At 46.5% G+C, this 14228-nt stretch overlaps 1 protein-coding gene and 1 long non-coding RNA gene across 2 annotated transcripts in view; one reads left to right on the plus strand and one right to left on the minus strand.

Annotated features, from left to right (window-relative positions):
- The window catches only part of PGBD5 (piggyBac transposable element derived 5), a 73819-nt gene extending 65517 nt beyond the window's left edge, over nt 1-8302 (plus strand). Inside the window, exon 7 of the mRNA XM_056344115.1 lies at nt 270-8302. Within this exon, the coding sequence (XP_056200090.1) occupies nt 270-465 (196 nt within the window). The 3' untranslated portion in view covers nt 466-8302. The remainder of the gene's footprint in view (nt 1-269) is intronic.
- Nucleotides 8303-8418: 116 nt separating this feature from the next.
- Nucleotides 8419-12027, minus strand: LOC130151627 (uncharacterized). Its single transcript, XR_008822650.1, has 3 exons — nt 10345-12027; nt 9000-9103; nt 8419-8848 (listed from the first exon to the last, which is right to left on the minus strand). It is a non-coding gene; the product is annotated as an uncharacterized LOC130151627 (long non-coding RNA).
- Nucleotides 12028-14228: the final 2201 nt, after the last annotated feature.

Raw genomic sequence — 14228 nt, forward strand, 5'->3', positions numbered from 1 at the left:
GGTGAGTGTTGCTGAGGTTTGGCTTCTGAGAGCGAGGAAGTCTGTTTGTTTAAAGACCACTAGATATTTCCAAAATTGTGCAACTTAACTGTAAATGACTGTCAAATACATTGTACAAAATTTCTTTAGATGATACTTGCACTAGGTGTTAAGTCCTGGGCCTGGTTCCCCTTTGGGACTGCAGAGCTGTGGGGGTTATTTCTTGCATCCCAGCTGCAAGTGTTTGGCTGAACGGTGTTTTTCCCTCCCCTTCTCTCTTGGCTTTTTAGGTATTTCATTTCCCACAAACCAAACAAGACCTGGCAACAAGTATTCTGGTTTGCCATCAGCATCGCTATAAACAATGCCTACATCCTCTACAAAATGTCGGAGGCCTACCATGTGTCAAGGTATAGCCGCGCACAGTTTGGTGAGAGACTTGTAAAGGAGCTTCTGGGCTTGGAAGACACCTCACCGTCCCATTGATGCATTGTTCTTGGTGGCACAGGCAGGGGGTGAAGGGTAAGCAGAAGAAGATACCACACCTGGAACGGCAAAGCAAGGAACTTGTGACACCACCAGTGCTGTCATCCAAAAATGCCAAGGGATGCCACTAGAGAGGTGGAAACTTTGTTCCTAGTAGCAGCTGGATGTAAACATGTCCCGCAGAAAGTGCCACTGGAAAAGCTGAAACAAAATTGCGTATGTGAATGCCCTGTGGGAATCTGTACACCAGAAACAGACTTATATTAGTCGTCATCTCAGTACTATTTGTTGAACAGGGTCATCTTGTAAAGTTCCTCTTGGGCTAAGAGCTTGTCATAAGCTGACACAGCTCAGCAGTCCTAGGCGGGTATTACAGAAAACTCTGTACCTTACTTGGAGTTACTCAATTCTGGGACAAGCAACGTGAGTCTGCACCATGGGCTGTGGCTGGGAGTGCCTGCCATCCTGTACGGCATCGCTGCTGTCCTCCCGGTGTGCTAAATGAAGCAGTTCAGATACACAAACACTGAAGCAAATGTATTGACAAACAAAACCTTCACAGGCACGCAGCCAGGGATCGAGGACCAGTTCAGACTTTTTCTTTCTGTCCTTTTTTTTTTTCTTTTTCTTTCTTTGTTTTTATTAATGTAAGGCAATTTGATTTCAGTTAGTACACAGCAAAATTAGGAGAAACCAAATATGCTAGTGAATTTAAAATGGAAATACATTACATTGATTTTCTTTTTTAACGAGGATGAAACATTTTATACACAAACAAACAGTGAGTAATACTGTGAGTATTAACAGTGAGTAAACCAGTAAGTATACTGCCTCACATCTTAACTGCCACGGTTGGTGTATAGGTGAGAAGTCAGAATATAACAATTCTAGTTTTTTCTTGATTTCAACTGTATCTTAAATGTTGCTTAAAAATCTAGTGTAATGGACTGTTAAGTTTTTAGGAACAACAGTATCTTTCTTTTCTTTTTGTAACTGTCAAGACTTTTTTGGCACACGGTTGGCAGGAAAAAAATAAGTCACTAATAGCAGTGTGTTTCCCATTATCACTGCAGGGTGTTCGGTAGGAATTCTTCTTGTTGGAATTCAGGGCTTGTCACAGTAGTTGTAGTTAAGCAGATTACATGTTTAGCAAAATAACATAGCGTTGTGTTTTACAAAAGGAAAGAAGTCCAGTTGCAACCAGACCTTAAACCTCACTAAAATAGAGCAAGCCCAAAGCGTTCTGTTCTGAGTAACACTGTAGAGGACAAGCATTGTCATGAATTGGTGTCCAAGGCTGAAATGCCACATTTTGGTGCTCGTGGAATCTGAAGGCTGCTGAAGCTTTGGAAAACAGTGCTGAGAGAGAGAGGAGTCTGATTGAAATGGGAAGAATTGATGCTGAGGTGAAATACTGCCCTGTCCTCTACACATTATTGATTTCAGCCCACAACTCAATCAGCAAAAAACTCTGTATTCTAAAGGTTAGCAGTGATGGACACAAAGAGAATTGCATTAACTTACAGGGCAGAAACGTGTTGCTCAGAGGACCAGCTGGTTTTAGGTCCCCGAGCCTGAAAACTTTTACCAAAGAGTGACTTGGGTTGATTCAAGAGGGATGGAGTGAGTGGGTGAGTTACTTCTTTATCAGTGTAAACTTCACCAGGTTCTGGTGTATCTATCTGGCGAGAGACGGTAGAAGGGTAGCTAACATGAATTTGAGGACTCCCCAAGTTTCATCATTATGTGATGTGCAAACGCATAGCATGTAAATTGTAACAGAAGAAGGATCCAGCAGGGGTTAGTAAATTACTGACTAGCCCAAGGAGCATCCTCGCACTGACATCTTTCTATTTCCACCAAAGTCTTATTTTTTTGGAGTAGACTTAGAGGCAGATCTCACCTGGTTGCAGGGAGAGCAAGGGGTGGTGACCTCCATGGTGGTTCTGCTTGCAATACAGCCTGGCTGCTGTCCCACCCGTCCTGCTCTGCCTGCCAGCTGCACGATGTACAGCAGTGGGCTTCCCAAGCATCCCTTGTCACTTCTCAGTCCACAAGGTCTCCACCCAGGAAATGTGGGAGAAAGGACAAAGCCTTGTGCACCGAGGCCTCCTAGCCTCAAAAGGAAGGGAGGAGGTTTGTGCCACTCCAGTCCTTGGCAATGCAAAGCTGTGTAGGAGCCCAAAAATGAGGTCAAAACTTCTTGGCCCTGCAGAGAACTGAGACCACCCCTCTTCAGATGGAGTGTGTGTGGTAGCTGGTTCTTGTTAGTCTTGTAAGTATTCAAAGGGGAGAGGAGCTAGTGTGAGTCAGGAAAAACAAATGCTCAGCAATATAAGCCCACAGTGTCCTTTTATTTGAGAATTCCACAGGGGTACCTAAAGGCAAATGGTGTTCTCGTTGCTCCCTGTCTCAGGCAATGCCAGCCTCTATTGCAACAGGAAGAGTAGCTACAAGTTCATGATGTCCTGTAAATTTATGCGGCAGTCAAAATTGAGGCAGCAAGGAAACGTCTAGGCTGGAACTTTGCTGATGGGACAGCTCGAATGAACAGTAGCTCCTGGGAGCCCGGGTTCCTGGCAGTCCCCTGCAATGTCAGAGCACTGGCAAGGTGCGCAGGCCCTGAGCAGAGACGGGGAGGTTTGCAGGACTGCCTGGGACTCACCTGGCACGTCTGAGGAGCAAGCACAGCGCTCTCCAGCTCTGTCAGAGCCCCCTGAGATAGATCTGGAGCCCTTGGCCAATTGTTACGTTACTCTACGTATGCTTAAAGGCTTAGATCTAGGCCATCCCATACAGAAAATGCCTTTTCTTTTTTCAGGTGACAGTCCAAGAACTTGGAATGTTTAATTTTCCACTGATATATGCTGTTAATGATATAGATTACTTGAGCTAAAATGATGAGGTCCTAGCTTTTTGCCTCAGGGACTGGGTCCTGAGTAGTTTTCCCTAGAATTGGTGTTGATGGGGGATTACGCAGTGGCTGACTATTACAGGGAAGATGCTTTTGTCTCCTTTGTAGAGGAGAAAAATGAAGAGAAAATTATAGCTTTGCAATTAATTTCATTTTCTTAGCCTTAACCATCCCTCATCATTTTGAACTGGTGCCCTAAACATGCACAAACATTCCATAAATAAGCAAAAATATTTATATATATTTATATGTACGAAATGCCTGAATTTTGGCTCTTGAAGCCAACAAGCAAAAGCCACCAAAGCATAGTCTATATCCACAGATGACTATTCCACCTCACCGTCTCCATTTATTGGCTGGGAGGGGATAGGGTTGGGGAAAGTTAAGATTTCTCCTTGTTGGAAAAGCATCTTGCACTTTCTCTATGTTAGTACAAATGAGGCAAAGTAACTAAGGAAGAAACTGAATCGTTTTTAAAAAGGCAAAAGTTTTTTAACTGCAGCTCAGCTTCTGTAGCGTTTCCTTTACTGCAGACTGGCTTACTCAGATTTGGTTCCCCACCTGCTTGTAACATTAAAACTTCTCCCTAGTTAAAGGGGGGGAAAAAAAGAGGGGGTTAATCTCAAAGTAGTGCAAGGATGCTAGTTTTAGTGTGCATGTGTGTGTTAATTGTGCAATGGCTTGTGAAATGATAGCAAGTTTGGGTTGTTTGGGGTGGGGTGTAGCCTTGAGACAATCTGGTAAGAGATCCTAAAGCTTAGCAGTAGCTAAGATGCAGTGGAAGTGCTCATGTCACAGAGGACCGTCTCTAAATTTTTCCAGGGATAAAAAAAGTTTGAAGCTGAAGTAGACAAGGGAGCAGCAGGGCACCTTTCTTTTCTGCTGAATTGAGTTTTCATTCACATGTACTTCTGAAAACTGAAAATTACTTACTTATGGTATGCAAACATTTTTTCAAAGAACTGAGACCATCAGTAAGACATATTGACCACCTTCTATGCACAATACTTCTTTCAAGAAATACCTGCTATGCCACAATCCTTTCTTGGAAAACACTTCCCAGTGTGTAATGTAACACTGACTGCGAAGTGGTTTCCACTGCTGTTATCTCCGTTGAAAAACGCTTCAAGGGCTTGCAGAAACTCTGCCACTTTTTTACTTCAGCCCGTTTGTGCACTTGATACTAGTGCGCAATGTAAAGGAATCTCATCTCCCTTTTCCATTTCTGTTCTCTAGCCCCAGCCCTTCTGCATTTACAAGGTGGTCCGGGAATCCCCACTTAGAGCAGTCTCAGTGTCCCTAATAGGTACAACTTTATTTTTTCTCTAGGAACTGTCTGAAGAAAACAATTTAGCTGCTTCCAGACTTACATTAAGGACGACAACTCAAAACAGCATTCCCATTCTTTACCTCCAGCTACACTTCTGTGGCTTTATTTTTATGTCTGTCTTTATTGGCTGAAGAGGTTTGTTTCCTTCTAACATTCATTTAGTAGTGTGTCTTGAGCTGGTGAATAGTGAAAGAGGCCTCCAGCATCTCCATTCTCAGTCTTACATGTCTTAGTTCCCTAGTCCTGGAACTGATTTTAGTAATGAGCAGGGAATTACGCTGCAGTGATAATTCTGCGCATCTGTGCTACCTTCCACACAAGGATTGCAAAGTGCTATAACAACCTCAGCACTCATGAGACATCATTAGCTTCTCAAACACGAGCTTACCCTTCCCTGATCAGACACTGAGGCACAGCACAGGTAAGGGGGTGATGAAACTATAGTGGAGTTCACACTCCTGCTGAGTAAAGTCCATGTTCTGCATTTTCAGTGACTTGGTTCTTGTTCAAATGCTCTTTTCCAAATTAGAAACAAGAGCATGTGGAACATCACTCAACCCTAAAGTAAGGACCGTGGGGCTTTGTCAGCACAGAGTCCTTACACCATATAGGCCAGTATGAGTCAAAACCAAGTTGGCACTGAAGGTAAGAGAGAACTGAACAAAACATAGCAGCCCAGCCTGCCTTGAGCTTAGAGGAGATAAATGAAGAATCTGAAGCTCTGCTATAGTCCCGTAATCAATGTGAAATGCAGACAAACAGTTACTAAGACTGACTTGAGAAAAGTCACTGAGGTTTAAATGGAATATGAAGTCTTCCATCCATCTCTGTTGTGGAGTTTGCCTTGGCGCTTTCTTGTTGCTATGACTGATGTAAGATCAGTTGTTTGTAAAAAAAGAGCTCATCTCAATCTGGTTGAGAAAACCATTCAAGTGTCAAAGGACTGTTAGCAACATTTTACAAAGGCGAGGAACTCCTGAGCTCAAAACATGTATATATTTGGCCTGTCATTAACTAGGATATCTTGCACAGATAGATCACGTCATTGTCTGCCCAAATGCAAGCCTGTCACCAGTGCTGCTTGATATATATTCCTTCTTGTAACTGTTCTTCCCTAACCTACCTTTGTTTCCAGAAGCATTATGAACTGGAACTGGAAAAGCCCCTGCGTCATCATCTCACTGCTGGGGAGCAGTTGAGAATGTCTGTGCTTTGTATAAAAAGATTCTCTTCCTCTTTTTTTTGAGAGACAGCTCTGTGTCTTCAGAAATCTAGCCCTGGAGAAGTTTCCTGCCCTACGCTTTCCTTTGCTTCCCTTGTTCCATGCATTTAGCGCACATCCAAATCATCCCACGGGTTCTTGATCAGTCTTGGAAGAGGTGACAACACAGAGTTGGCCTTTCAGCTTACCTTTATCCTATGATTTTGCTGGTCCTTTCTGCTATTTTGCAGCTCTCCAATGAAACAGGGTATTGTTTCTGAAGCCCATACTGATTGCAATCACTGTGAAGGTGTTGCCTGTTTGCCGCAGTAGTGCTGTCCTGTCAGGTTCGGAGGGACCCAAACCAGGGATCAGCATCACCACGCTCACTGTTCTGCTCCCATTGGAATGGCTGTGACATTCCTCAGCTCGAGCTTGCTGTCAAAGAGGGGCCTTTGACATGGTCTGGGGAGTTCTTTGGTGTGTTTGGGGGATTATTTTTGTTTGTTTGTTTTTGAACTCTTCCACACTGATGGGTCTGGTGAACAGGTGTTAGGTATCACAAAAAGGCCTTAAGTGGTGAATCCCTTTTGTATCGCTCTTCTGAAGTAATAATTGCTTGCATTAGATGTCAAGGTGGTCCACATGATGTGTAGTGCAAAAATCTTACCCATGAAAACATCACTCTGCAAAAGTGCTCGTTTGATTTAACTGCAACATCCCTCGAATGCATGGGGGACCTGGATGGAGAACCTAGTGGGAAAGGACTGTAATGCCATGTTTTAGGCCCGATTGGGTAAACAAAGAGGGGAGAGACGAGGGCAATTTGGGATCCAGGCTCTTTGGGTCAAGCTAGTCTTGTATGTTTTGCTAGGGAAGGGAAAATGCCAGGCCCATACAGTTTGCTCCCAGCCCTGGCGACTCAATCTCTAAAATAAAGCAGCTGGCAAATGCTTTCACTCTTCAAGTATTCACAGTGAGATTTGGATTTCAAAGAGAGCATTTTGTCCCAGTTTCACTAGTTACCAAAAAAACCCCCACCATTTTTGCACCAAAAAGCAAGGCCAAATACACTAGGTTCATCTGTCCAGAACCCCAACCCACTTGGTGTCAAACTGACTTTGTGGTCTTGTTCTCCGGTTAATCTGTGTATGCAAAACATGAGTGCTGAACGACTCGCACCTCTCTATGAAACAGTTACTCATTTGATGGAAAAAAAATTGCAGGTCTCTTGGACTTACTTTTGCCACCGGGATTTTTGTAATAGTTATAAGCCAAATTTTTGCCTGGCATTTCAGTACTGAAATTAAAAATAACTTGACCCCCGCGGTCTGGGGTGAGATTAGAGATAGCAAAACTCACGTTTATGCCAGAGATTAATCTGATCCGTGTAGGTGAGGCTAATCGGCTCAGTCTGACACAAGGAGGAGTTTAAGGAGAACAGCAGGTTTGAGGAGGCAGAGGGGAGCTCAGAGGTTGGGCATGCAGAGGGAGAGGAGCCAGGTGCTCCCTTCCAACTTTCATCTTTCCAGCATGTGGACACCCCCATCCCCTGATGCCTTTGTATTAAAAAGGCTGACGTTTAATACAACCAGTCCACATAGCTGCTTTAGCAACATAACCCCTGCTTTAGCTGCATGGCTGGCCTCACTCCATGCCTTTCCTTATGCTCTACGCGTTCAGTAGTCGCCAACCTTGGAGTCAAAGCACTGTTGCCTGTCCACACGGCGGGGGAGCGACAGTCAGGGGAAGCGCCACAGTAGAAACGGGAATTATGGGAATTCTCGAGAAGGAATCTCCCCCTCTACGTCTCATTTTCATTTCAGTATGTGCAACATGCATTCCATCAAATGCAGTGACGGTTCCAAACACGAAGATGGGCTTTAGCTGGCTCAGTACTTTCAAGACGACTCCATCGGGCTGTGCTCACAGCATCAGCGACTGCAGTTCTGTTGCAAAGTTCCATATTCTTTAGAATTAAAAAAAAATTTCCATTGAAAGTGTAAATTCCAGAGGTAAAGCATACACTGCAATTGCTTTTTTTTTTTTTTTTTTTTTTAACTTCTCAGAGCAATTTTGTAACAGCCAAGTCTTTCAAGAAACGCAGGTGTGTGACCCTCTTTGTGGCAAGAGATACACAACTGTGTTTCTGCATGGGACAGGGAACTACTTTTGTGACACCGGTTTTGTTCTACACAAAGGCACGCTTGCAATAAATTTTTACAAGTTTTGTACACCATGAGCTAAATTCTGAGTTCCAAAAAATGTGAAGTGTGGCAACAATAACAAAATGGATTTATAGTATCACTCTGATATCTTGTCATGTGATTTTATTTCTTCAACAAAGTTTGTTTACAATCAACAACTTTGAAATACAGTCAGATATATTACCGATTGCTTTTCTGTCTCGTTCTTTTCTGGAATAAGCGGGGAAGATGTTTGGTAGTCCCCTGGGTGTGTAGCTGAAAGGATATGGAGGAAATACTGCTAGAGAAATTACAGGTGCTCACTGTAATACCATTAGAGGCAAAAGCCTGACATCTTAATCTAGCCATTGAGCACAAAGGCATTTTCTTTAGGAAGAACTGAGTTTATAAAAAGCGTTTCAACATGGTCAACACAGTTATAGGAAGGGGGACTGCTCCCCTCCCTTGCCCTCCCAACACCCAAAGTGATGCTTCCCAGCCACCTCAGGGCAGTGTGGGGTGGACACAGGCAGCTGCAAAGGGTACCAGCCCTGTGTCCTTAATGCTCTGACCCTTCCTGGCAAGGTTCGTCTGTACCACCAGCGGTACCCACCAAACCCTGCGCGCCAAGTAAACAGCATTTGCAGGCAAAACCAGACATGCGTCATCTGTGGGCAACCGCTGTTTCGCAGCTCCGAGTCAACAACGACTACGACCTGGTTTAAACCTTGATCCACAAAGGGAGCAGAAACCTTGCAAAAGAACACGTAAGTGGGGTTACAGTGGGTCTTTGCCAACAACCACAATGAAGATGCTCCACACACCTTGCGGCCACAGGGCCACCTCCGAGGACCAGGCTGCAGAGCATCCTCCAGGTAGGTGCTCGTGTGGCTCAACACTGACCTCGTGCTGTGATCTGCCAAGTGGCTGCCGTGTCTAATGTGCTCAGGATCTTTCTTCACAGTAACTTGTGTTTTCCACAGGAAGAAATTGAGTTGGCATCTTAGCTGCCCAAAGAAAAAACATTCAGATTTTCAGGGAAAATCAAACATTAACAGAAGCAACCAGCGGTGAGCCCCTTGACCTATTTAATATCTCTATGGACCCAGTCTCTAAGGGGGTGACTTTTTCTTGGAGGGCAGGAGCCACTGGCATGTTTGACAAAGCCAAGCTCTCAAAAATCTTTTCAACATACAGGTGGCTGAATTGACAACCCTTAATGTGCTGGTCTGAAAGGCAGCCTGGACCTTTCACACAACTTGCTCCTCCAACAAACAGGTTCCTTTTCTCCCTTGCCTTGTATTTTTTGCACCACAATGGTCACTGCCGAGTAACTGGGGAGGAACCCACAGGTTTCTACTTTGAGACATCACGTGCAAGATGAAGGAATTAACTGCACCATGCGTGCCTGCAGCATGCAGTGGGGGCTGGAAACATGCAGGTGCATCATCAGCATGATGGATTGGCACAAACACAGCCCGACGGGTGGCAGGGCTCCCCGAGGTGCAAACAGCCATGCACAGCATGGCACCTGCACCCACAGGTGGTTCCGTACATCGCTCCATAGGCATGCAGCGGCAGGAGGGACCTAAGGAGACTGATGATGAGCCCTTGCAGTGAGACCAGCCACGCACCAGTCAGGATGCTCAGCTGTGTGATAAAGCGAATGAGAATTTCTCTGAGTTCACTGTCACGGTCGGGGGGCCACCCCCAGCAGCACATCGCTTTGCTCTCTGCTCCCTGGACGTGCCACGAGCAGAGCTAATGCTGTGTGTAATCAGGCTGTATGATCAGAGTTGCGAGAAGCAATGTGATTCATCTTTAACACACTAATTGAATAAAACAAGGGATTTAATTTGTGAAATTATGAAATCCAGGATCTGATCAACACAGAGACATACACACACACGCATAACCTCAGCGCTGTCATTTAAAACAATGCCAGCCTTTCAGATCAGGCCAGGCCTGCAGTAACTCAATCTCCCATGAAATTATTCTCCAGAAAATTTGCAACTAATAATTCTAACAACGTAGTCTTTCTTAAGCAAGCCAAACTTAACGATCCGTTTTGCAGTGCTTTCTAATATCCTCTTCCACTTGCCCCTCCGTCCCCAGAGAGGAGCAGAGAGGAAAGTACCAGGTCAGAGATGCGGAGGAGGAGGAGGAGGAGGACACCCGCAGCCATCGCTAAGTCAAAGCACAGGCACTCTTAAAGCACCTTCATCCAAGACTCAAAAAAGTGCTTTACATGCAGTAACGAACGGCATCTCATTAGATCCCAGCAAAGCAAAGCCACCTCAACACTCTCCAGAAAGTCTCCCCACACTCCAGTTTCCTTAGATGACAGCACAGGTCAGATGCGCAGCCAGCCACTGTTCTGTCTGGGAACGAGAGTTTAGGAAAACAAAAGGCAGAAGCTGATGAGAACCGAGGAGCCAGAGACCTTCCCTCTTCTGCTGTTCCCACTTCCCCAGGCGAGGGCTTGGACCCGATTCCCCCCAGCAACACCTGCACCAGGGATACTAGCACAGGATTTGGGTACTTTATCAGCTTGATTTTTTTTTTGGTTTTTTTTTCAGAAGCTGTTTTCCATTACAGGTTTTGCCTGTGAACCTGCAGTCCTCCCCTCATCCAAGAAGCAAGAGCAGCAGCAAAGCAGGTTCTCAGGCTCACGGGGAATTCGCGATCCACAAACCTGGATGAGAATAACCTCCCCCAGCAGCCAGGCTCGCCCACCGCAGCGCAGCCCGGACCCCGCACTGGCCCGGGGGCAGCGGGTACCAACCACGACGTGACCATGACAAGATGCAACAAGCCAAAACATGCTCTTTCTTCTGTGACTCAGGGCTGGATTGCAATCTTAAAATAAGGGTTAGCTATCCCTTCTGCCAGATCCAGACACGCCAGGAACAAGGCGGGATTTAAGATCGCAGCACTGTCTCGTGCCCTTTGGGGAAAGAGCAAAGCAAACCACTTCAATCTCTCCTGGACAGACACAAAATTTAAAAACAAGCAGCCAGGTACAATGATGCCAAATAATAATCTACAAAAATGGAAGGTTGTGAGGGGAAGGGGGGGATGGGAGAGATTTCTTTAATTTGCTGTGAATAAGATTAGCATCTGCAGCCAGCCACACCAGAATGAATTGCAAATCACTCCCAGGAACCGGAAAAGTTCATTGCCTGTTAGTCTATCTGTATCCCAAAGCCTTTTAACATTTAAGCTAAAGACACATATATGAATTAATGTACATGTGTATCTCTTGAACATTTGAAAAATGAAAAAGCTGGTCTCCAAATATAAGCAACTCTATCTCCACCCAGCCACAGCAGAAAGTCCCCATACAACACTCACAAAGAAAAAAAATGTAATTCAGTACCTGTCAGCTTTCCTGCAGTTCGTGTATCCTGTCCTTCTTCTTGTCGTCTCTCCAATTCATCTTTTTTTCAGTCCTCCCCATTACTGTCCCCAATAACCCACCACCACCTGGTACAGAGCTGCTTCTGTTTGTGTTCAGATAATCACTCTTTTTTTTTTGTTCCCATCCCACGATTAATACAGAGCGAGTAGAGCACTCCTCTGTTCAGAAAAACTCTGCCACTGCGGAGTTCCACCGTTTCTATCTTTTCAGACACCAGACAACATCAAGTATTCACTAACGTGAGCACAGCTGATGGCCCGTGCAGCCTGCAGCCAGGCCGAGCAATGGGTGCTGTTACATCCTGCAGGTAAGGTTTGGGGAGATACCAGCACTCTTCATGTAAGAAAAAATTGTCACTGCAGCCAGGAGCTTGGGGTGTGTGACCCCAGACTAGAGGAGCTCTGATGTGTCTGAAAGGTACTTCAGTAAGACTCAGACCAGCTGCTGAGCATCTGTATTCCTTACAGGGGTCTTAGCCAATGCAATAAACAGACATTAGATGGTTTTAAACAAATCATCCATAGTCAACAGCACCCTTGCTGGGGATGACAGCAGCCAATTTCAAGGCTTGTGCGCTACAGTGATTTCAGAAGCTGCTTTTACATTGCATAAAATATATCTGCCTTCTGCCTGGCCTGGGGCGGGTGCACACACCCCAAGTGCAGGCACTCGAGTGGATTCCGTGGGTGCCAGTAACAGCTTTCTGTTGCTCACGCAATAAGCAAAAGAGGTTCCTGAGCTTTTGTTCCCACAGGCCACCACAAACAATTTGTTTCCTAGGATTTTTCTAGTAACATCACCAAATTTCAGCGGAAACATGTACAGAGGCAGGGTGGATCAGCAGACCGGTTGTAAATCACACCTCATGAGCAGCTTGCAAGGCACTGGGATGAACGTTTCTCCCATTACTTCCCAGAAGAGCAGCCTGCAGGCGTGATGGCCGGGCACCCTCTGAGCCAGGGGGACCAGGTACCTGACAAAACCGGGCTGCAAGGAGCTTCCCGCTGCAGCCTGACTCAGTGGCGCTGGAAATCCCGTCCCCATGCCGTGTAGGTGAGCACCCAACCTCACGCCTGTGCGTCAGGTTTAACCACCAGCTACACCAGTCCCTGCTCCCCCTCCACGTGCTCGCCCTACCTGCTGTCTCCCTGCTCGCCACCGGCTCTGCTTTCACAATCGCTTTGACGCTACCCAAAAGGGATAAAACTAGAACAGAAAGAGAGAAGGAAAGGTTTGCCTCTTACTGTTTCTTTCGGAGCAACGGAGAGTTATTTATAACACGGTTAGGTTCCTCGTTGCACGGCAGCAGCGCCCTTTCCCAGCGGACAGAGCCTCGCAGCAGCCTGCAGGATTTTTTTGCCTGAGGTAGCTTAACCCAGTTTCTCATGTGGTTAATGAAGATCAGCACTGGATGATGAGACTTGCTGTTGCTGCTCTTCTTCGGGACTCTACGCAAAGGCTGAAGCACCCGCTAACGCATGAGCAGCTCTCTCTTCTCAAGACAGATTTACTTTAAAATGGGTGGCTGCCAAGTTATCTTCCCCTGTCGAAAACACAGCGTAACACCTCAGCTGGAGCCTGGGGGATTTACAGTCCACTTCAAAAGTTGCTGTTCCCTCCTGCCAGCACCTCAGGGCTGTGTGACAGAGGTGCCCAGCACCCGGCACACCCCTCCCTAGGCAGGGGACCTAAATCCTGCATCGCCCATCGATGCTGCAGGGCAGTGAAGGGGGTTGTGTGCTGCCTCCCACCCCTCCCCCACTGTTAGATGCTCTGGGATGCTTTCACCCCTGGCAGGTGCCACAGGACAACCTGGGGGCATCCTCTCAGTCTGGACCAACACAACCGCCCCATAGTCCTCAGGGCTGAGAAGTGTCCCCCGCAGAGGGACAGCCTTCAGAGGTACCGGGGCCAGCATCACCCAGGCCAGCCCTTATCCACACGGGTGCAGGTCAGCACAGCACGGCACGCATCCAGCAGGAGCAACTCTGGCCGAACAGCACTTGGGCGTCCCAAAAAAGTGGCAAGAACAGCAGATTTGTAGGTCTCTGAGCTGTTCAGAGCGGTGGAGAGAAAACAGAGCAGGAGGATTTTAGGAAAGGTGATAAAGGGTCACTATCATGGGATGTTCTGGACCTTTGGCACCTTCACACAGGCCTTTGAGTTTCAGCAGGTGCTCCCTGGGTGGACCCCGGCTTCCTGAGTAGAGCTATGGCCACCAAAGAGCTTCGTTGCAATTTTGCAGCAGCGGTTGGAAAAAGGCGCGGGATTTGTGCTTGGCATGACTGCCAAAAGTTAATTAAAACAACAGAAACAAACTCAGGAGAGGGCTCTGCATATGACAGGGTTCATCAGGCAAATCAGGTAGAGCTTGTGCTTATCACACGTACCAGACCAACTCCCCGCAGCGAGCTTTCTCTGCCTTCCCACCTCCCCAGGGCTAATTTAAGAGCTGTTCTTCGCAGCCCATAATAACAGTGAGGGGAAAAAAAAAATCAAATTCTCTTCTGCTAAAAGGAGGAAACTGGAACACGGGCACCAGCAGGAAAGTTGTGTTCCAGGGCAGCCAGCTGAAGAGAACAGAGCTGCCAGTGGGATGCAGGGCTCAAGCCCTCCCCACGACAGATGCCGGGCTCAGCCGCTGGGAAAGGGAAGGCTGCGTCCCACAGGTAAAGAAGCAGGGGCTGCCATGTATAGGGGAACACAGAAAC

Source organism: Falco biarmicus, chromosome 6, assembly GCF_023638135.1.
Source record: "Falco biarmicus isolate bFalBia1 chromosome 6, bFalBia1.pri, whole genome shotgun sequence".
Taxonomy (NCBI): domain Eukaryota; kingdom Metazoa; phylum Chordata; class Aves; order Falconiformes; family Falconidae; genus Falco; species Falco biarmicus.